The sequence below is a fragment of the Gorilla gorilla genome, chromosome 21, assembly GCF_029281585.2.
Source record: "Gorilla gorilla gorilla isolate KB3781 chromosome 21, NHGRI_mGorGor1-v2.1_pri, whole genome shotgun sequence".
NCBI classification, from domain to species: Eukaryota; Metazoa; Chordata; class Mammalia; order Primates; family Hominidae; genus Gorilla; species Gorilla gorilla.
The window spans coordinates 20,557,326-20,579,026 of NC_073245.2; the positions used below are offsets into that span (position 1 = coordinate 20,557,326).

At 43.5% G+C, this 21,701-nt stretch overlaps 2 protein-coding genes across 2 annotated transcripts in view; one reads left to right on the top strand and one right to left on the bottom strand.

The window, feature by feature from the left end:
• The window catches only part of SLX4IP (SLX4 interacting protein), a 191,870-nt gene extending 178,198 nt beyond the window's left edge, over positions 1–13,672 (top strand). Inside the window, exons 7-8 of the mRNA XM_004061815.5 lie at positions 8,786–8,886; positions 10,128–13,672. Of these exons, the coding sequence (XP_004061863.3) occupies positions 8,786–8,886; positions 10,128–10,848 (822 nt within the window). The 3' untranslated portion in view covers positions 10,849–13,672. The remainder of the gene's footprint in view (positions 1–8,785; positions 8,887–10,127) is intronic.
• LOC129529204 (dnaJ homolog subfamily C member 9-like) lies at positions 392–3,855 on the bottom strand. Its single transcript, XM_055373515.2, has one exon. It carries the CDS (start codon positions 1,680–1,682, stop codon positions 924–926), a length of 759 nt encoding a protein of 252 aa, XP_055229490.2. The 5' UTR covers positions 1,683–3,855; the 3' UTR covers positions 392–923.
• Positions 13,673–21,701: the final 8,029 nt, after the last annotated feature.

Here is a 21,701-nt window from a genome sequence, read left to right on the forward strand (position 1 = left end):
TGTGAATTGCCTACTTTCAAAATACTCTGGTTGGGTTACTATTATTATTATTGAGATGCAGTTTCGCTCCTGTTGCCCATGCTGGAGTGCAGTGGTGTGATCTCGGCTCACCTCAACCTCCGTCTCCCAGGTTCAAGCGATTCTCCTGCCTCCTGAGTAGCTGGGATTACAGGCATGCACCACCATGCCCGGCTAATTTTCGTGTTTTTAGTAGCGACAGGATTTCACCATGTTAGTCAGGCTGGTCTCGAACTCCTGACCTTAGCTGATCCACCCGCATGGGCCTCCCAAAGTGCTGGGATTACAGGCATGAGCCACAATGCCCAGCCATTAATTATTATTATTTTTTAATCATCATGTTTTACCTTTTTTATTTAATCATATACAACTCTTACAAAAATGCTTGAAGTAATTTAACACCTGTACATCAGTACAAAACCTGGCTGAGTAAAATGAAGAGAGGATCTATTCAAGATCATTAAGACCAAATGTAAACTGGGAAGTATGTGGAAGATAGCTGTCCAGCAAGTGTCTGGAAGGTGTTCTAGCTGGGTAGAGAGCCTATTCTAACAGACACGCACATCGCAGAAAGTGGCATGAACAGAACCACATCCTAGATAAGAGTGCTGTGTACAGAAGATCCATGGAGGCAAGTGCTGTCAGGAAGGACACTGCCTCCCTCCACCCTCCCAACTGTCACCACCAAGTTCCTTCAGGTGAGACCTCACACAATGTCAAGTGCTTTCTAGGAAATACTAAGATCAGGTTGAGAGATTCTGCTTGGTCTAGTCAATCTGAAAAATTCAGGCTGGAAAGACATCTTTTCTCAAGAGTTGAATTGCTTTTTGCCTTCAAATCTTGCCTGCACCTTGCTTACAATGGCATCGATTTACACCTAAGGACCTTTGAAGAGAAAAATTCCATTATTTCTTTTTTTTCTTGAGAGCAGATTTTTTCCCTCCTCCTTTGGAAGATTTGCAGTACTTTGCTTCCATCTGAGCCAGAAAATTGTCCATTTCCTTTTGCCAATCCTTTTGTCTGCTCTGAATGGCTGCCTTCGGGCTATCCACGCCTTTATCAAGCCCCAACTCCTTTCTGCTCATTTCTGCTTCTTTGGCCTCTTCCTGAGCCCTCCTTTTCTTTGCATTCATCTTTTGTGTCGATTCTTTGACAAAGGCATTATAGGATGGGACCTCTCCGGCGTCAATAGCTTGCTGAATGATATTCCTTATCCTGGGTTCCTCTGTGTACTGCACGCAAAGCACAGACTCCATGATCTGATCCATGTCACTCTTGAAGTCCAGATAGGCCTGCTTAATATCAGCCAGCTCTTCTTCCAAACCTTTGTATGTCTTTTCAGAAGCTTGAATGTCCTCTAAAGATATCTTTTTAAAGAGTAGCCGCCAATACGCCTCCCAGTCTTGATCTTGGATGAGCACAGGAGAGTCCTCGTCCACCGTTCCCTGCTCATCATACACTGCTCTCTGTTCTCTGTCACCGAGAATGGAATAGACTTTTTCCAGGATCTGGAAGCAGCGGGTGGCGTCCTCCTTGTCGCCCTCGCCCACCCGGTCCGGGTGTACCTGCAGGGACACCTTGTGGTAGCCTCGTCGGACCTCACCATCGGAGGCCTCGTGTTGCATGCCCAGCACCCAGTAAAGCCAGCCATTAATTATTTTCATTTGGGGTTGAATGTAACAGAATCAGAAGAAACTCATGTACATAACCATGAGAAAACAGATCCAGCTCTCAAAAGATGAAGACAGAATTCATGAAGTCCTACCTTGAGAACAATTTTAAAGACATTGAATAGCTTTTTTTCATCCCTTTATTGCCTTCACATGACGTTTTACAATCCTAAAAACAAGAGTTTGGTGGGATAGCTTCTGCCATATGCTTCCAGTATGGCTATGAAGGATACTAGGAGGATCATATGGGGTGGGCCATGTGGTCAGGATGAGCTGGGATTGGCTGGTGCACCCCAAGGACTCTTGGAGTGACCAGTAACCTAATGACATGGCCCCAAAGATCTGCCGCCATAAACTCCAACCTCAGCTAATATTAATGTCTTAGAGCCTTCAGCCAGTTGCTGGAGAGCTGGCTGCAAGTCACTCCCAACATAGGCCGTGTTTGTCAGATGGGTAGGGGTGTTACCATCCCATGTTGTGTGTCCGCGTCACACCAGGTTCTAGCCAGCAGCATCTGACCCTGGGGTGTGGTGTTAATATCTGCCTCACCAAGCTGTATTGAGGGTGACAGTGGTGGGTGCCCCCGTTTCTCTGTTCTCCCTTACTGCAAAATTCTTCCAAAGTGGTGTTGTCTAGACCTGTGCTGGCCAGTACTTGTAGCCACTGGCCACATTTGACTATGGAGTATTTAAAATACGGCAAGTCAGAAATAATGTAATCAAAGTTTAAAGTGCACACCAGACTTTGCAGACTTAGTATATAAAACATCTGAATATTTTTTACATTGATCACGTACTATAATGATTATATTTTATATTATGTTAAATATATATTATTGAAATGTAATTTCACCTTTAAAAGTGTCCTTTTACTTTTTTAATGGGTCTGTAGAAAATTTCAATTTGCTCGTACAGTTCACATTCTGTTTCTCCTGGAGAGTTCAGTCTCCAGTCTGCCTTCATACTGGAGAAGTGCCAATGCAGCCACTTGCACTTCTCCCTTGACCCCATCTCAGGTAGGCTTGGATCCCAGCACTTCACCAAAAACAGCTTATGTCAAAGTCACCTTCCTTCCAGTGATCAGTTTTCACTCATAACCAGTCAGCAGTGTTCCATACAGTTGTCACTTTCATTGGCATTTCATTCTTCACTTCCATGTCACTCTCTCTTGCCTCCAGGAGCAATATGCTATCTTGATTTTTCTCCTCCTCACTGATGCTTCCCTCATAGTCTCTTTTCCTGAATCCTCCTCATCTTCTCAACTTCTTTTACTCATCCAAAGTCATTTCCTAGTAGAGCTCATCCTGACTGACTCTGAGGACTTTGTGTCTGCAGCCCAGACCTCCCTGCTTTGTGTCTACAGCTGAGACCTCCCTCTGCCGGAAACCTGTGTCTTACCTGCCTGCTCAGCACCTCCATTTAGATATCCAGGAGGACCCTTACATCATCTTAGTCCATTTGTGTTGCTATAACACAATACCCAAGACTGGTAACTTATAAAGAACAGAAATTTATTTCTTATTGTTCTCAAGGCTGGGAAGTCTAAGATCAAATCACCAGCAGGTTGGGGTCTGGTGAGGGTCTAGTCTCTGCCTCCAAGATGATGTCTCATTGCTGTATGCTCCAGAAAGGAGGAGCAGTGTCCCCACAAGGTGGAAGGACAATAGGTCCAACTCCTTCCTTCAGGCACTTTTATAAAAACACCTAATCCCATTCATGAGGGTGGAGCCCTCATGGCCTAATTACATCTTCAAGGCCCCACCTCTTAATACCATCACATTGGCAGCACCTGAATTTTGGAGGGGACACAGTCATACCATAGCAATGCCTAAAACTGATTTCTTGGTCTTATTCCCCAAGCCTGACCCTAAATTTACTATATTTTCTGTGTTGGTAAAGGCCAACTTCCTTCATCCGGTTATTTAAACCAAAGATTGTCAAGTCACCAATGACTTCTCTTTCTCCCACTCTCTATATCCATCAGCACATTGTGTTGGGTCTCCCATCAAATTATATTTCCATTCTAACCACTGCTCCCCAAGGAGCAGGCTCTTCTCCAAGACCCATCATCTCTGAATCAATCAATCATTGCCGAGGCCTCATCACTAGTCTTCCTCCTTGTAACCTTGTCCCTCTACAACGCCCAAGGTATTCCTTTTAAAATGTCAAGTCCCAAAAAAAAAAAAAAATTAAATAAATAAATAAATAAAATGTCAAGTCCCTTTTCTTCTAGGAAGCTTCCATGGGTATATCATCTTCCTCACAATAAAATATGCCATCCTTACAAAAGTCACACAAGATCTGCCTTTTCACCACCAGTACACACACACCCCCCTCTTTCCTGCTTCCCGACCTCTTCCCCTGGTTTACGCTCCAGTTTCTGCACCTTCCAGGCATACTCTGTCCTCAGACCGTTGGTGTTCACTCTTCCCCCTACCCAAAATGCTCTTCCCCGTCTGCTTCTGTGGCTTGTCCTTCACTCAGGTCTCAGTGTAAAGCCCACCCTGTTACCTACCACAGCCTTCCCTGACCACCATATCTAACATAGCACCCCATGGCCCTTTAGATGTTTATTTCTCCTCATAACATCATAACCACCTGACATACGTTTATTTGTTTGTTTGTTGTCTTCTCCATTGAGATAGGGGCTCTGTGAAACCAAGGTCCTTTCCCTCAAGGGCCTCAAGCATTGCCAGGTACAGAGTTCAATATTGCCTGATTGGATTATTCTGTGGGATTCTGCTCAGTTATCAGTTCTGTGTGCCTTTAGGGCAGAAGTTCAATAATTCTGCTGGGTATCAGAATCACTGAGGGGCTTGCCCAAAATATACATGTCCTGACCCCACTTCCTAGAGATCCAAATTCTGAGGTGGAACCTAGAACATTTTTAAACACACTTCCCACATGATTTTGATGCATGGGATAAACGGACCACACTTTGCAAAAGGCTGTCTCACTGTACCAGTTTGTGTTTGTTTATCTGTTGCTCTGCCTTGCTGAGTGTTGTTTTATGTATATCGGCAGTTTTTGAATCACCTGGGAACCTAAATATAGATGCCCTCGCCCCATCCCAGATCTTGTGAATCAGAACTTCCAGGGATGGGTCTTGGGAATCTCCATTTTCAAAAGGCTCCCTCTGTGCCTCTGACGCAGCCAGTCTTCCCACTGGCCTGCGGGAGCCCCTCCTGTGCTTTACAGACTTCGTGAGGAGGTTGGAAGCTCAAGAGCAGGTGTTTTCTCTGCCGTTTTAGGCCAACTTCTCTCCCTGTCTCCCATTAATCCAACAGTGTTCTGTTCAAAACCAGTTTTTAGTAAGTCACTGTGGGGTGACTCCTTGGTTTATCCACAGTTTCAATGTGCCTTTGGGACTTAAACATTGCCCAGTATTTATTTTTCTTTCTTTCTTTCCTTCTTTTTTCTTTCTTTCTTTTTTTTTTTTTTTCAAAGCGTTACTCTGTCACCTAGGCTGGAATGCAGTGGCACAATCATGGCTTACTGTGGCCTTGACCTCCTGGACTCAAGTGATCCTCCCACCTCAGCCTGCTGAGTAGCTGGGACTATAAGTGCACACCACCACGCCTGGCTAATTTTTTGTAGAGATGAGGTCTTACTATGTTGCCTAGGCTGGTCTCGAACTCCTGAGCTCAAGCTATCCTCCTACTTTGGCCTCCCAAAGTGCTGGGATTACAAGCATGAACCACTGCGCCTGGCCCAGTATTTCTAACTGCATCTCAAATCAGCCTGTTCTCTGATTAGAGGCAAGAAGGATATCTTAGGCACCTAGCTCATCCTGGTGGGGACTCTCTTTGCAGTCCTTTCTATCCTGGAATTTAAAATGTGTTTCCCAGGTCAGCCCATACAGGAATAGGGTAATATCACCCATTGTCATACTCAAACATTAATCTGTTCAGCCTTCCCCTTGGTTCTGTACTGGGACATGTGCATTGACTGTCTTCATCCTTGGGGTACTGGTCTCCAGAGTACCCCCAAAGATCGAGAAAAGTCCTGATCCCTTGCCTTGTGGCCTGCCTAGGCTGCTTAGGTTGCTGAGGGAGGGTATCTCCCTAGAGGCCAGGGCTTTGCCCTATTTCTGTTTGGTTTTGCCCTAGAACTGTGTACTGACATTCTTTATAGAGAGAAACTTTTGAATCAAAAATCTTCGAAGTATAACCAAAAAGTAAAACAAAATAGGAGGTAGGGTGGGCATGAGGCAGATGGCTGGAAATGGAGTATACCAAGGAATGATATTTGTAGAATTTTATTCCTTGGCCCAAGTGTAAGAGCTACCTTCCAGGTTGTAAGGAATCATTTATGAAGGCCCTGGAAGATCCTGTTGGTTAATCTAATTTTTTAATACCTGAGTCTCCATGGACTCAGAATGTCCCATTCTGGACTTTGGATGGCCAGCTCTTTGGTAGCCTCTTTGAATATGTTGGGTTTATCTTCATTCTTTACAAGACATGATGGGATCATTATTCATGGCAGAATCTGAAAAGTAGTAGGGTTGTCCCGTAAGCCCAGAAGGCACTTGCAACCCTCTTAGCACACATTATATATCTGCCCCTTGGCGTTGTGCCTCCGGATAAGCCTCAGATTGCATTTTGATGCCAGATGTGAGAAGCCTTTAGTAATCAGGACGACTCCCTTTAGGAAATCCTGTTCCCAGGTGATAGCTGCTTCCTAAGGAATACTTGTTTGGGGGCTTGGGGGTTGGGGGGGCGGGGGAGGGGAGCAGCACCAGAGGCTCTGATTTAGAGACAAAGGGGAGTTAATTGACCCTAGAAATGTTAGAGTAAGAGATTTCTAATGAGACCTGACAGCTCAGGGGCTGAAGAGGGAGTCTAATCTTTTTCTTCCTGCCCACCCAGTCTTCATACAAATGTAAATACGCCTCCTTCAACAAATTGCCAAATGTGGTTTTAATTTGTAAGCAGGAGACCCCGCCTTGCCTTTCTCTTTCTTTTTTTCTTTTTTTTCTTTCTTTTTTTTTTTTTTTTGAAAACTAAGTCACAGATTTTACACTTTTTGAACAGGACATTTCCTCCTGTCACTCTGTCACCTTTTCTGTTGTCCTTTTTCTTCCAAGGACATTTTCCCCCATTGTTGTCAGAGGAATTTGGGATGAGAGCCGACTGCTCTGCTTCTTAAAGGAGTTTTTGAAGTTCCCGTAGGAAATGCATAGTGCTCTTTAAACTGAATTTTTAAAATAAATAAATAAAGGCAGTGATTGAATTTAATACGAGATTTGAAAGAGTGTCACTATCGCAGCATCATACTTTATGTGGCATATGCAGTATTCATTGTTGTTATTTATGACCCTGTCTGCCTTCCATTGTGGATTTCTTCCAGCCTTGGGGAATTTACATCATTCCTAATAGCAAAAGGCTTTCTGGTTCCCACAGAGTTGTTCAAAGCCTGACTCATGCTCCTTATGTTAATTGTTCAGCTCTGAAAATACAGCACTTACAGGGTGTGGCTGTGAGGGGAGAATCTACTGTACTTATAGGGCATGTTTAGAAGTGTTTCACACATAAATCTCGATTCCTCTCGCTCTCTCTCTCTCTCTTTCTCTCTCTCTCTTTCTCTCTCTCATCTGAATTTTAAGCTGTCACTCATTTTGGCCAACTAGTAAGTCTTAGAAAACAAAAAAAAAGGGAGTATAATCCAATAAAATCCAATAAAACCTAGAATATTCTGTTCACTAGCTTAAAACTCACTTGAGTTATAACCAGATATGACTTTGAGTGACAATGGCCCAGGTCTGAGATGGATAGGCACAATTGAAGATTGTGAAGAGCCCATCCTCAGTGGTGCAGGGCAGTGATTAGGCAAAGCACATTCCCTCGGCTTGTAGGATAACCAGGCATGGTACTCATGGCTGCCACCCACCAGGTACTCTGGGGCTGTCACTGCTAATTCCAGTGTAGGTCTAAAGCAAGGACCTACTGACAACTTACTAAAGCTGTTTCTGGTGGTAGCAACATTTTATTGGAATTTGGTGGAGAAGAATACTTAGTTTCTCAGAAAATATGAGGAGTTAACACCTTGTATGGATTATCTACTTGATAACCAAAAGGAGAAGAGATTCCAAAAGCATGAAATGGGTTAATGTTGGCAAGGTAGGTAGGCTTTTACATTTTATAATTACTTCCTTATGATGCTTCCATGGGAACACAAAAGGCTAGATAGGCAGATAATCTATGAATTATATAAAACCAGAGTGGTGGTTAGTATAAGGAAAAAAGTCCCGAATTTTTTAGTAGCCAAGAATCACAAACTACAGTTTTCAAAATACCAATATTAAAAGATTTGACTGTTGCTATGGTCTTGGGTGTGACAAAATATTCTTTTTTTTTGAGACAGAGTCTCGCTCTGTTGCCCAGGCTGGAGTGCAGTGGTGCCATCTCGGCTCACTGCAAGCTCCGCCTCCCGGGTTCACGCCATTCTCCTGCCTCAGCCTCCCAAGTAGCTGGGACTACAGGCATCTGCCACCACGTCCGGCTAATTTTTTTTTGTATTTTTAGTAGAGACGGGGTTTCACCGTGTTAGCCAGGATGGTCTCGATCTCCTGACCTCGTGATCCGGCTGCCTCGGCCTCCCAAAGTGCTGGGATTACAGGCGTGAGCCACTGCGCCCAGCCACAAAATATTCTTTATTTTTGCAGATAGAGAAAATATGGGGAATTCTTAGGGTGATAAGGGTGTAGACCACTGTGTCACCAGGTCTTGCTAGAAGAACAGAGCTCACAGGCACGTTGCCCCACACAGTAGGATTCTGGGGCTTTTGTCACAGCCTGAGCCTCACAGATACCAGATATTGGCCAAGAGTTCCCAGATGGTTTGGAATCAACATTATTTGCCTTACAGTTTTGTATGTTATGACGCATATTAATGTATGAAATGTGGACTGGGAGTCCAAAAGAAGTTACAATTAACCATAAAGTCCTAGGTAAAAAAGGTTAAAATAGCTTACCACTGAGCAGTTTCATTCAGTCTTTACAAAAATAAATGTGTTCATTGGGGCATTCAGAGTGTAACTGTTTTCTCTCATGTTCAGCTAATAGATTTCTGGTTGAACCTTTGTTATCTTTTGGAGTAGACAGAAAGAGTTCTCCATGGAGTGTCTGATTACTTTGCTGAGTGTGCAGAGAGTTCACTTCCTCCCAGTGCAAAGCTCCGGAGAAATGCTCTGAAAGAAATGTAGGTGCAATGTGTTTCCTTTTTCTCATTTTTGCCTGTCTCTATGTATGGATAGATAACATGAAGTCCAGAATTAAACAGAGTGCCTGGAACTGAAGCACAAACTCCCCTCCGTCACGTACTTACTCTCCCCTCCCTCCTGACTCTCTTGCTTTCTGGACAATAGGGATAGAATCCTTGCTTCACAGGTGTGTTGCAAGGAGTAATTAATGACACGTTCTTTGAAGATGAAAAGCACCTGTTAGTGGTGTGTTTCATACCACTTTCGGAGGGACTACAGACAGATCTAAAAAAATACATTCCTTTCCTAAGATCCTTGTTCTGACTTTAATATAATTATGATAATCCTCATGCTCCTGGTGTCAACAGTAAGAACATGAATATTACATGTATTTGTTTTCACACTGAAGCTAGCTGAACTAAATATTTCAGCTTTCAGTGTTTTGGTGGTTGAGGAAATTTCTTGCCATTCACAAACCTGTAAATGTATGCTGAAGTTAATATCTTTAGTCTCTAATTCTCCCTGTGCAGCTTCTATCCTGCCCCTCAAAGTTCACTTTATCATCAGAGTGAAGTTACATTGTCTGTTGTGCATGCTGTAAGGAGCAAGGGGCTTATATACAGCTATATCGACACTCTTTTGTCTTCCACGATTGTATTTTATTGCCTTTCATGCTGACTATCTGAAATTTCTTCCAGGACATTTCAAATTATATTAACTAAGTCCTACTCCCATTTGTTGATCAAGTTTGATCAACAAACCTGATACCAGCTAAATGGTGGTTGTATTTGGGTAACATCTTGAAATAGCCTGAGAGAAATTCCAGAAGATTTTTCTTTACTCACAAGTAGAAATTGTGTGTATGTGTACATTTGTGTACACAGAACCTGAGTCTACTCCTGGAACAAAAAATCAGTATATAGGCAGTACTGACCCTTAACATTGGAAATGAATACCTATTTGCCTTAGTTAAAATGTGAATGCCATCATAAATCCATTTTTAACCCAATGATTGATAAGCAGTATCATGTATAATGGAATATGTGAAGGTTTTTGCTTGATTCAGTCTGCATTTAAACATACACCTGTGGTGGGGAGTGTTTCCAGATTTGCTGGGGAAGCGAGAAGGCAGGTAGTGCCTGCCTCCTTTTTCAGGTGTAGGAAATGTGGTAGAGGGAATCTGGAGGAAACAGTGCAGTGACAGCTTTACAAACCATAAAATCATTTTTGTTTGTTTCAGCGTGAAAAGAACTGAAACAAAAAGCAGTGTCACGAGCAAATCGCAGACCAGAAGAGACACTGTGGAAACATCTAGTGACTCAGTGATTGCAGAGATAGCAAGGAGGAGGAATGATGGTCAGGCTTCCTCCAGTCCCCCATCAGAATCCATGGGACAAGCAAAGGATTACATAAAGGCAGCTGAGAGCCACTGGGGGCTTCCTGTTCAAAAGCTGGAAAAAGTTAATCAGACCCAGCCAGAAGACACTAGTGGCCAGCAAAAACCTCATCCTGGGGAGCGGTTAAAGACAGGGCTTCTAAGCAGGAGCCCCGTCTGTAGCTGTGAGTCAGCATCACCATGTCCAAAACAAAGTCCACGAGTGGCCAAAACCCAACAGAAACGCAGGAACTGCAGCTCTGCGAAAGACTTCGACCACCACAGGAGAGTTTCTCTTGGAAGTGATCGATTAGTCCCGAGAGAAATAATAGTGGAAAAAAGCAAAGCTGTCAGGGCTTTGCCAGCTTCAGAGTTGTCAGATCCAGGGTTACTTTTGAAACAAGATTTGGCGAAAACCACGTCTAAGGAAGAGTTGCATGTTTTGGAAAGTCTCTCCTCCAGACATCTTATGAAAAATAACCCAGGGCAGGCACAGCAAACTGGCTTAGCCACAAACACTGAAAGATTATCTACAATTCAGAACAGCCCAACCAAGAAAAGAAAGAAATACGAAAGAGGCCATTAACACCGAAGAGGATTGCACCGTTGGAGTTGAGGACATGGTGGCCAAACCTGTGACAAGAGAGCTGCGAATATAGATGCCGGGATTTTAAAGGAATTAATTAGAATGACTAATTTAAATAGGAAGTGTGTTATCTGTGTTATGGCTATGGTTTGTTTTCAAAGCATTTCAAACCGGGAGGCTATATGCTTGTTCTAACAGTGTTGCTTCTTTATCATTGTATTTTATGACTGTCTTCAGAGAATTAGTAATGACAAAGAGCCATCCACCTTGTCAGGGAGGAGACTGTGCAAGGACTGCATGAAGAAACTGATCATGAGCCCCTTCTTGGCACACCACTGTGCAGACCACACAATGGACCATGAAAAGAAAGTGCTGCCGTGCTGCCATTCAGCTCCAGGGATACAATCCATCCCCCTGCTCCTCAGCCTGAGTAGGAGGGCAGTGAAAGAACAAGCTAGTGGTTCTTAGCGTGTGGTCCTGGGACCAGCTTCGTTGTCTGGAAATGTGCTAGAAATGTGGTTATTGGGCCCTGCCCCATGCTGAGTAACTGCCTTTGGGTGATTCTGAAACATGCTCGAGTTTGAGAACCACTGGACTAATAGAACACTCCCCAGTGCTTCCTCTAGCCTGGCTGCCATGGCCTCCAGCTCACCAGTTGGGGCCAGATGTGCACATGCATCCCCTCGGACTCCCTCAAACTTGTAAAACACTTGGGTTTGGTGTATGGGTCACTCTCTTCTGGGTTCTACAGTATGGCAGCCATGGCACCCACGAAGGTGTTACTTTCCCTTATAATTGCTGAAGTCGATGGGCAATTCTGCCCAACCTTAGGAGAAGACATCAGAGAGGCTCATTGTTGCCTGTAGCTCAAGCATGTCCCAGTCCCTGCTCTTGCACCCACCTCCAGGATTTTGGTTTGGGACAGACCGTAACCTAACAGGAACTCAGTGACCAGGTTCCAGTTTCCCGGTTGGAAGGCTTCACAGGCAGTTCAAATTTCAAGATGGGAGCCTTCCCTTTACAATGTCACCCACTGTCTCCAGTGGGCTTGCTGAAATGTCACATAGTGAATTATAGCAATGACTTATTTTGGATGGACACCCGCTAAAAATTTCCAATAACCGAATTTCATTCTAAAATAGGAAAGAAACAATATTCAAGGTCCATTCATTCAATACATCTTTTTTTTTTTCTGTTCAACATGGGGTGGTCCTTTGAAATAGCACCTCCCCTAAATAATAAGGAAAACCAAGTATATTCCCTAAAGTGTTGAAGTTAGCAGAAAAATCACCCAGAAAAGCCCAAAACAATGACAAGAGTACAGAAACAGGCATAGTGTAGGTTCATGCTTGAGATGGATTAGTGGTTTATTCCATCCCGTTCTATCCTTTCCCATATCTCCTGTCCCCACTTGTTAAGACCAGTAAGACTCATGAAGCAGCAGCTATATTTCATGGCACCATTTTGGGTCATGAAATTCCATCTTGGTCACCAAGCCTGACTGTGGAGGTAGATACTGTTACTTTAATGTTCCAAACCCTGCCTAGAAACCTGTTCCTGTCCCATGATCCCAGCCTCACCACCCCCACTTGAAACAGCCCTGCCTGCTGGTATCCTGTCCTCTTCCCTCTTGGCTTTTTTCCTGCTCCCAGCGGAACCCAGTCAAGGGATTCTATAGGAGAAGAGGGAGCCCAACAGAATACTAACTTCAGTGGAGCTGACTCTGCTTATACAATAGGGGTGGGCTGCACAGAGTGGAAACCGAGTACCTGGTAGAATGTGCATTTCCGTGGCCCACTGTAGGCCCCTCTCTTAGAGCAAACCGTATTTTAGGTGCGCTCTTTATTGAACACAGGACCACAGTGTGTCACTGAATCTTCTTAAACAGAAGCAATTAGAACGATTTAGATATAGGGAGGGCACAGGTAATAAGTAACCCAGGGGATAGACCAAGAAGCAGCTCTCTGGAAGAGTCTGGAATTAAAAAGACGGCTGTACTAGAACAATAGCCACTGCCTGCTCCAGAACTAGGGGGGAGATATTTGAGCTGGAGCCACCAGAGAAAATTTCTATCGAGAAGTTTTTATTTGTTTGTTCTGCTGGTTTTGTGTTGTTTTTGTTTTCTTCTAATCCTTCTCTGACGTATCACTCTGGTATTGAGAAATTTTTATTTCATTAGCTAACCTGGGGTTGGTGGTTAAGGCTAGTACTTGTACTTAGAATGATTCTCTGTCAGGAAAAGTCTTGGCTTTAGAGTTTGTTATAGTTGGGGATATAACAATTACTGTGACCTAAGAGAAAAAATAGCACCTTTGGTTGTAGATAGATGTAGTTTTCCTCACAGCCCTCACATCCCTTCATGTAAAAGGGATTTTAACAGGATTTACGGAGGGAATGGCTCTCAGTTCCCACACTGTGACATGTGTTTGAGGAATTTTGCCTTTAAGCATTTTTCTTGCACATGGCTGAAACACCCCTGGCTCTCTTGTTATTTGAGTGGTTGCATGATTCTTTGGATATTTGGAAGTACAAAGGGGTAAATGGATGCCAGGGGTTTTTTGTTGTTGTTGCTTATTAGGTAGGATATGAAGAGTTCTCACTGTTGGGAATGGTATGTGTTTTGACATTCTTTTTTTTTTTTTTTTTTTTTTTTGAGACAGAGTCTCGCTCTGTCGCCCAGGCTGGAGTGCAGTGGCGCGATCTTGGCTCACTGCAAGCTCCGCCTCCCGGGTTCACGTCATTCTCCTGTCTCAACCTCCTGAGTAGCTGGTACTACAGACGCTTGCCACCACGCCCGACTAATTTTTTGTATTTTTTTTTTTTTTTAGCAGAAACGGGTTTTCACCGTTTGGCCAGGGTGGTCTCGATCTCCTGACCTCGTGATCCGCCCGCCTCGGCCTCCCAAAGTGCTGGGATTACAGGTGAGAGCCACCGCACCCGGCCTGTTTTGACATTCTTAATGATCTTAATAATTTGGCATCTGAAAGTCTGAAACAGTGTCAGTATTCTTAGTCAAAAAGAAGAAGTTCTTCAACCACTTGCGTAGTACCCCAAATTATATTCAAGTCCCTGTGACTCCAATGCTTGGAGAAGTCATTGATATAATTTGATTAATGTTATAACTTTGAATTTCCTAACTTTCTCAGCGGCATAGATTCTAAGCCACTTCCATGTGCTTTCAGATGGCATCTTAATAGATTGGTGTTGAGGTTATTTTAATGTCCATAAACAAGAAAGGTCTGGGAACAATCTGTATGATTTTTCTTTCACATTTTCTTATCTTTGCCACTGGAGGTTAACTGTCATCCAGATATGCATATGAATTGTGAAATGCAAAGAAGCAAACATTTGGGGGTAGGGGAGTAAGTGCTGTAGTTCTTTTGTTCACTTATTTTAATACTATAGAAGTGTATTTCATTTTATAAAAAGCAAGAATCATAAAAACCCTCTGTATTTTGATTTATGAAGAATATAGCTTCTCTCTGAAGTATCTCAAGATATATCTTGGGAACCACAATGGGATCACAGTGTAATTGTTTGCTGTTGGTGCCATGTTTGGATTTTAGCATGGTTTGTTATGCATGTCAGTGGCCTTTGATTTCAGAAAGAACTTGGCGAGGGCAGAACACATAAGGGAAGGAAACCTCTGCTCAAGAGAGTGGCCTGGGATCACAGTGTCGTCATTCCCACTTTCCTTGAATTCCTTCTTGGCAGACCCTACTGTAATATTACACAAAACTGTAATGAGTGGCCCTCCTTTGGAGGTAACAGATGCCTTTCCTAAGAACTCAAAATTCTCTTTTCAGCGTGCTGTGACTTGAATATGGAAATCATTTTAATTTCTTCTTTTCTCTTATGAGGAAATTTCCATGCTTGGTTTGTCAAGACAAGAGAATTCATTCCTTATTATTGAAACATTAATGAACTGAAACACGTTGAAGCAAGTAAAAAATCAAAATTAGGTTGGTTTATCTTAAATAGTTAAAAGCCTTCCTTAGTACAAAATAAATTAAGCGTTGTAAAATGAAGTTAATTCAGGTAATTACTCAGTACAGAAATCTAACCGTATATATCATTGGTATTGCAATTTAAGGGTTTAATTAAATTCTCAGAAATCTGCAGGACTCACTCTAATTTGCTTTCTATATTTATTTAACAAGACAGGGAACAAATATGTGTCAATGTGCAGCTTAACAGAGGGGACTTGAATGGATAAAATTATCTTTAATTATCTAGAGCTACCCAGTACTGGGCTTGAATTTAATCATAGTCAAATGTTTCCTTTGGCAGCATAATATTACCGTACACCATATTACCTTATAATTGCCATTACAGTTCCTTATCAAAAATGTTAATTCTTTGCTTGAGCAAAAATCAATAAAACCATATGTTTGACCCTAAAGTATTTGATCAGGGAACAGAAGGTGTGAATTGGACAGATCCCCCGAATAACTTTCTTCAATCAAGTTGAAAAACCAAACAGCTATGTAAGTCCCCAGGAGAGCTCTTTTTCCCTTATCTTCTCATTTGTTTTGTTATAAACTGTTTAAATAGTTCAAATGGTTGTGCATGCCTAGGGGATGAAACTTATGTAGTAGAAATGTACTGTTTTATGAATAAGGAGTAAAATTGTTTTAAAAAATTAATGTGTATCACTTCTGTTCTTCAAAAACAAGTGAATTAACCCCAAGAAATACATATTCAAAAATGCCCTTTTCTGGACAGCTATTTTAAATTATGCTCTATTTCTAAGAAGTGTTTGTGTTTTCTTTGTTGAAATAATTCTGCAGTTTTGAATACTATGTAAAATAATCAAAGGAGCTTTCCATTTAACCATCGGCCTTAAAGATTTAGGTATTGAAAACCCAGCATGAAACATTTGGATTAAATTGACCCCTAAGATTTTGGGGTGCTCCTTACAGTGTGGACTTGTTCCCAATTCTGCTGCCAACTAAGAGCTAAGATAGACCTCTTTGGCAAGATTAAACTATGGCACTTTGACTCCTTTCCAAGGATCTTGACATTCCCCAAGTGGATTCATTTCCATTTTCCAAGTGAATCTAATCTTTACTCAGAACTGATGAAGTCCTGGGCTGACTGTCTACACTGCCTTTTATTTCAGTACTGCAGGCTTCTCTAGTTTTGTACATAACTTTTCAGAAGCAGTTTAGTCAGGTTGGAATAATACATTTGAATAGCTGCGCGTGCAATGCTGAGAACCACTGCAGTCGATGAGGTGTAGCTCATTTCTTCCCAGTGTTTTGGTCATGGTGGCCTGCCGTCTGGCCTAACCCACAGGAAAGACACCCTGCCCTGGACATGGGGGCTGGGCCTGGGATCTGGGGACTGCCTAACAGCATGGGGCTGCAAGCTGCAATCCCTGGGTCCAGGCTGCTGCTTTGCCACTAGTTGGTTTTATATGTTTTGGTACAAGTCATGTAACCTCCCAGGCCTCAGTTTCTTCATCTGTCAAATTATCTCTAATATTTTAAGTGCCAAACACAGCTTTTAGTGCATCGGGATAAACATTCCCCTCCCATGTATTAATGTCTACATCTGTTTGAAAATGGTTCTCTACACTGGCCACCTACTGGGGTCACCTGGATAGCTTCTAGTTCAATCAGAATCCCTGAGGTTTGGCCTGGGCATTGGTATTTTTAAAGCTCGTCAAATAATGATTCTCAGGAGACACCATAGTTAGAACTATTGTTTAAAAATGTGGTGTGTGCGTGTAAATAGCGGATGTTAAAAGAGACAGGGTTCGCTGAGTGTTCTTTAGAAGAGGGGCTTTCTGCAAATCAGAAGTGTACCTACTTTCAAGTAAATGAGTAGGCATGGCTTTGGGGACAAGATGTCAGTCAACAGTCATACATGTTAATCTTACAAAGAGATGTGTTTTGTTTTCTTCTGAAGGCCCCTCTGCATTGGTTCTGCTGCTTTAGAACCTACACATCCCAACGCACCCATCTTCTTTGCCAACATTGAGAAATTGTTACCCTCGTTCAGAAGGTGGGTCTTTAAAGCACCTAAATAATTGTCTGAAATTTTTACATAAACCTCTGGGGTTTGCCTTTGATCATGATCATTAATATCATTAATAGGCTCTCTCTAAAAGTGCGTGTGAATCTCAAGTTAGCATTTGGCAGGGCAGTGGAAGAATGAACGCTTTTAAAATAGTTTGGCTCAGAAAGTGCATCTGAAATAACCCTGTGGGAAAATCAGGAGAATTTCTCATCCTCCAAAGGATTACCTAGGATGAGATACTGACCTTGTATTTTAAGTTCAGTTGCATTTCTTAAAACCTCATTCATTACCCAGCCTGATTTATTTTAGGAGTGAAGTAGGCTGTGGGAGGGGCTATATAATGATGTATGGTTTTTATGTTTGCTTTTTGTTTTCTGCACAGTTCCCAAAAGATTTTTTATCATAACGTGTGTATATATTTCTTTAAAAAAAAATCCAGCTTCTTCACAAGATTTACTATGGCTTTTCTCTTAGAAATTAATGCTGAAGAATTCTCTCCTCTTCAGGCTCTAAGGCGATCAAACCCCAGAAGGCTGAGTGTGTGCGGGGTGAGCAGAGCGCTGACCTCTGCCAGGGGAGAGGTCAGTTCAGCACACAAGACTCAAAAGGGAGGAAGAAAAAGCAACTCCTCAGCAGGGAGTTTGACTTGCTTTAGGGCAGAAGAGCTTTTATAAATGAGTTCCCAGTCTCCCACGCCCTCTCGCCTGCACTTCTGTTACCAGTCCTGTTCTGCGCTTAGACACACACACACAGACACACACACACACAGGCACACTCACACCTCATTTCCACTCGTTGCTTCACATCCCTCTCTCCACCTGCCCCAGGAACAGTGGAGAGACTGACAGACCCTGCTCCAGAGGAGGCAGGTGATGGATTGACTGGGAATTTTTCTAGGCCCAGCAGCTCCCAAGGCCTTTTCAGTTCCTCCTTCACATGCTTGACTGGTGAGAAGAACGCAGAAGGCTCTTTCCCAAACCCACGGTGGGTGCCTGGGAAGATGAATACCAGCGCATCCATTCCTATTGTCAGAGGGAGAGGTGGAATGGTAAATCAGGGCAGCCTCCAGCCAGGAGGTGGGAGACTGGGCTGGGTATTTGGGATGTGTCCCAGTAGGAGGAGCCTAGAGGGACCTTCCTGTCACAGCACAAGAGAAGGACCTTGTGAAGCAGCAACATTGCTCTATTCATATATTCTCCTTAAAATGCTGCCCCAGTGAGCCTTGTCCCAGTGCCCTTCTGCTCAGCATGTGGGCCGTCTGCCCGTGGCAGAGCCTGGGGCATCTAGAAAAGAATATTCTCAGGTGGCTCTCCTGTGAAAATGCCCCATCAATCTGAAGGCACTTGTAGACAGCAGAGCTTTCTATGCCATAGGTGTGAGGGATCTGGGTTGCTATTGGGGTTCTTGTTTTGATGCCAATAAGCATCTTCACCGGAAAGAACCTTCCAGATGTCACCAAAATCTTTACACAGGCTCAAAGACAAGGAGTCTCTGCATCCATCTGTGAATTTTCTACAGCAAATTTTCCCTGTTTTCCCTTGAAGATAGCATTTCCTGGTACCAGTTTATCAAATCTCATGTTCTTCTGGGCTCCAGTTGTAGAAGCAACTTTGGCTCTTGTTTTGCATGTCTGTCAAGTCTAATTCCAGGTCCTAATAATGTTTTAGAAAAGCTCACTGAACTTAAGAGAGACCTTAATTTTCTGCTACCAGCAATGCAAGTCTGCCTAGGCCACCTGCCTTGCCCTCCATGCAAGGGCACTCCTAGCAGAGAGATGGTGGGAGAGAAAGTTTGGCTTCACATTTAGCCCCTTCTCAGTGCCAAGGAAATGGCCACTGTGCAGTGACGACAGCCAAGCAGGGAACTTCCTTGTGGGGAAAGCCTCTGAGGAAGCCGGGGGTGGGAATACAAAGTATTTCTGAAATGCCTAACCCACTGAAAACCTCCAGAAAATGGAAGTCAAACAGTATCTCGTTTCATAAGGAGAGAAAACTATCTCAAGACTTGAGTGTCCTGGAGTCCTCCAAGGCCAGGTATCTGAGCTTACCTCATTTGACACACATTTTATAAAATAGGGGTTTGGAGGGATATAGAAGAAAAAAACTGTGTTCTATTCTCATTATTCGCAGGCTGTAGACAGCTGTCGACACTCACAGACCACACACTGTTGTAGACTTCAATTAGGCACCAAGTTTTGTACAGTCCTGTAGTTCATTCTTGTCTTGAATGAGCTTTTCTTTCTCCTGCACTGGAAGCCGGCTCTGAATTGATCAGGGAAAAAGCTAACAACGATTTGTGTAGTCACAACCAAATATGACACCTACAAGTGACATAGCTGGTACGATCCTTTTTAGAAGAAGCCTATGTTAGTTTTCTATCCCTGTGTAACAAATTACCATAAATTGACAGACTTAAGACAACGTAAGTTTATTGTCTCACAGTTTTTGACACTTAGCTGGGTCCTCTGCTGAGGGTCTCAAAGGCTGAAATCAGGGCGTCAGCCAGGCTGCATCCTCATCTGGATGCTCAACCAGGGAAAGGTCCACTTCCAAGCTCCCTTGTTGGCAGAATTCAGTTCCTTACATTTGTAGGACTAAGATCCGCATTGTCCCGCTGGCTGTTGGCAGGGGAATTCCTACAAGCCATTTCGCGGGTCCTTGCCACATGACCTCGTCCATTTCATTAATGGAGAAACCTTGGCATTGAATCACTTTCATGCTTTGAATCTCTTTGACTTCTCCTTCTGTGGCTAGCCAGAGAAAACTCTCTGCTTTTAAAAAGCTCCTGTAATTAGGTCAGCCCTACCTGGATAATCTATATTTGAAGGCTAACAGATTTGAGACTTTAATGACATCTGCAAAATCCCTTCACAGCAGTACCAGGATTAGTGTTTGATTGAATAACCAGGGGCCAGGGACCTTTGGGAGCCATCGTGGAGTCCTGCCTACAACCAGATCCAACAGCACTTAGCTCTTCTCTGACAGGCCCAGTTTAATGGTGTAACGGTGAGAAAGTAGACTGTCAGTTGGAATCTAGCTGAATTCCTTAATCTTTTAATGGTTGCTTAGAGCAAATACTGAAAGCAGTGTTCTTTCCTTTACCTGTAGCCCTTTTCATGAATATTAACTATAGTGGCACACATTTATTGTCACCATGACAGATGAGGAAACTGAGGCACAAAGAATTTTGGAAACTTTCCCAAGTTAGTAAATGGCAGTGCCTAGAATCTGGGTCTGGCAAACCTCAAAGCCCAGAAACTGTGTTGTTAGAACACACAGGTGGAAAATTTCAAACCAGGAGCTGGAAGGAAGAGCTGCAGTTGGAATCAAAGAAGTTTCACTCCAGAATGCATGCTCTTGACCACTAAGCACACAGCCTGGCTTTGCATACCAAGAAGGTGAAAGTAACAGTCTAGTGAAGGAAGGGTCAGGCCCATGTGGAGGCTGAATGCTCTACAGGAGATGTTCAGGACCTCTTTTGTAACTGCACTGCAGCCAACACTGTCCGACTGAGAGCTCACAGGAAGCACGGAAATGACAGGGCGTGGAGGTGGAGAAAGCCAGAGATTGTGGTCCCTCCTGGCCCCTTCCCACTCCCTTTACTTTACTAGAGGCACTTCTTTTTTCTTAGTTTGTTGCAAACCTGTAGGACATGTCACGTTTGCGCTCTTCCTTTCTGCTTTATGCCTTGAATTCTTCAAAAATTCTTCTAAAGTAACATCACTGCAAAGCCAGAGAGAGCCCCCGAGGGCATCTGATTGTTCATGTCCTGAACTTGGAGGGTTTATGTTTCTGTCTTGGGGATGGGGTTTTTCCAAGTCACTCAGTGTGGGTGCCTGGGCGCAGAGGAAACTTCTACATAGAATGTACTTCTGGCCTACCCTGACACGACAAACAGGTTGTGGAGGCGTAGCCTTTTGGGGATGTCAGGTGGAGGAAGCAGAGCTGCCCACAGGCAGTTCCAGGAACTCTCAGGTGTGTCTGAACTGGCCCAACCGCACACTGGACGTGGCGAACTTCATCACATTCAAGCAATCTGGATTTTAGTCCTGTTAAATGCTCAGGTGTTTTTGTGGTGATAACCTGGAAGGAAGCTGCCAGGGGGAGTGGGAGTGGTTAGAGAACATGGGATGAGGCCTAATGATAATTGCAATCACCTGACACTGGTGAGGACCCTGGCACCTGCATCTCAGACCCGGTGAGCAGCAGTGTGGTTCTGAAAACGCCTGTAAAATGTGCGTGTGTGCATATGCGTGCACACACACAGGGAGCAGTAAGACCTAGTGAGGCTGTTGATTTCCTTTCTGAACCTCTTTTCCTGCAACTCATTTTAATTCTATGAAGCAAAAACTAAAAGGGAAATCGGAAACTTCCCAAGAACAAAGGAACAGCCTACAAAGGAGCAGGGCTTAATCTTCCTTTGATGCAGAAAACACCTATTGCTCCCGGATTTATACAGATGTCACTTTCTAGGCAGAACCAGTTCAGATTGGCAACACTGTCTTAGCAGTCGCTTCCTGTGACCTCCCTTGAGACTTTGCCTCCATTTTTGTGAAGTGCTGATCTCCCAAGGTTTTACCTTTTAAAATCACACTAAGGGCAGGATGCCGGCATAAACCTCGCAAATTCCCAGAAGAGGCAGAAAACACAGCAGCCCAGGAAGCAGGAGCCCCGAGTTCTAGTTCTGGCTATTGCTAACTCTCTGTATAACTTCAGACAAGTCCTTGAACCTCTCTGGGCCTCAGTTTCCTCTTCTGGGAAAGTAGTGGGGGTTGGATCCTTTGATGGATAAGGTCCTTGATTGCATTAACATCCTGTGATAAAGGCATT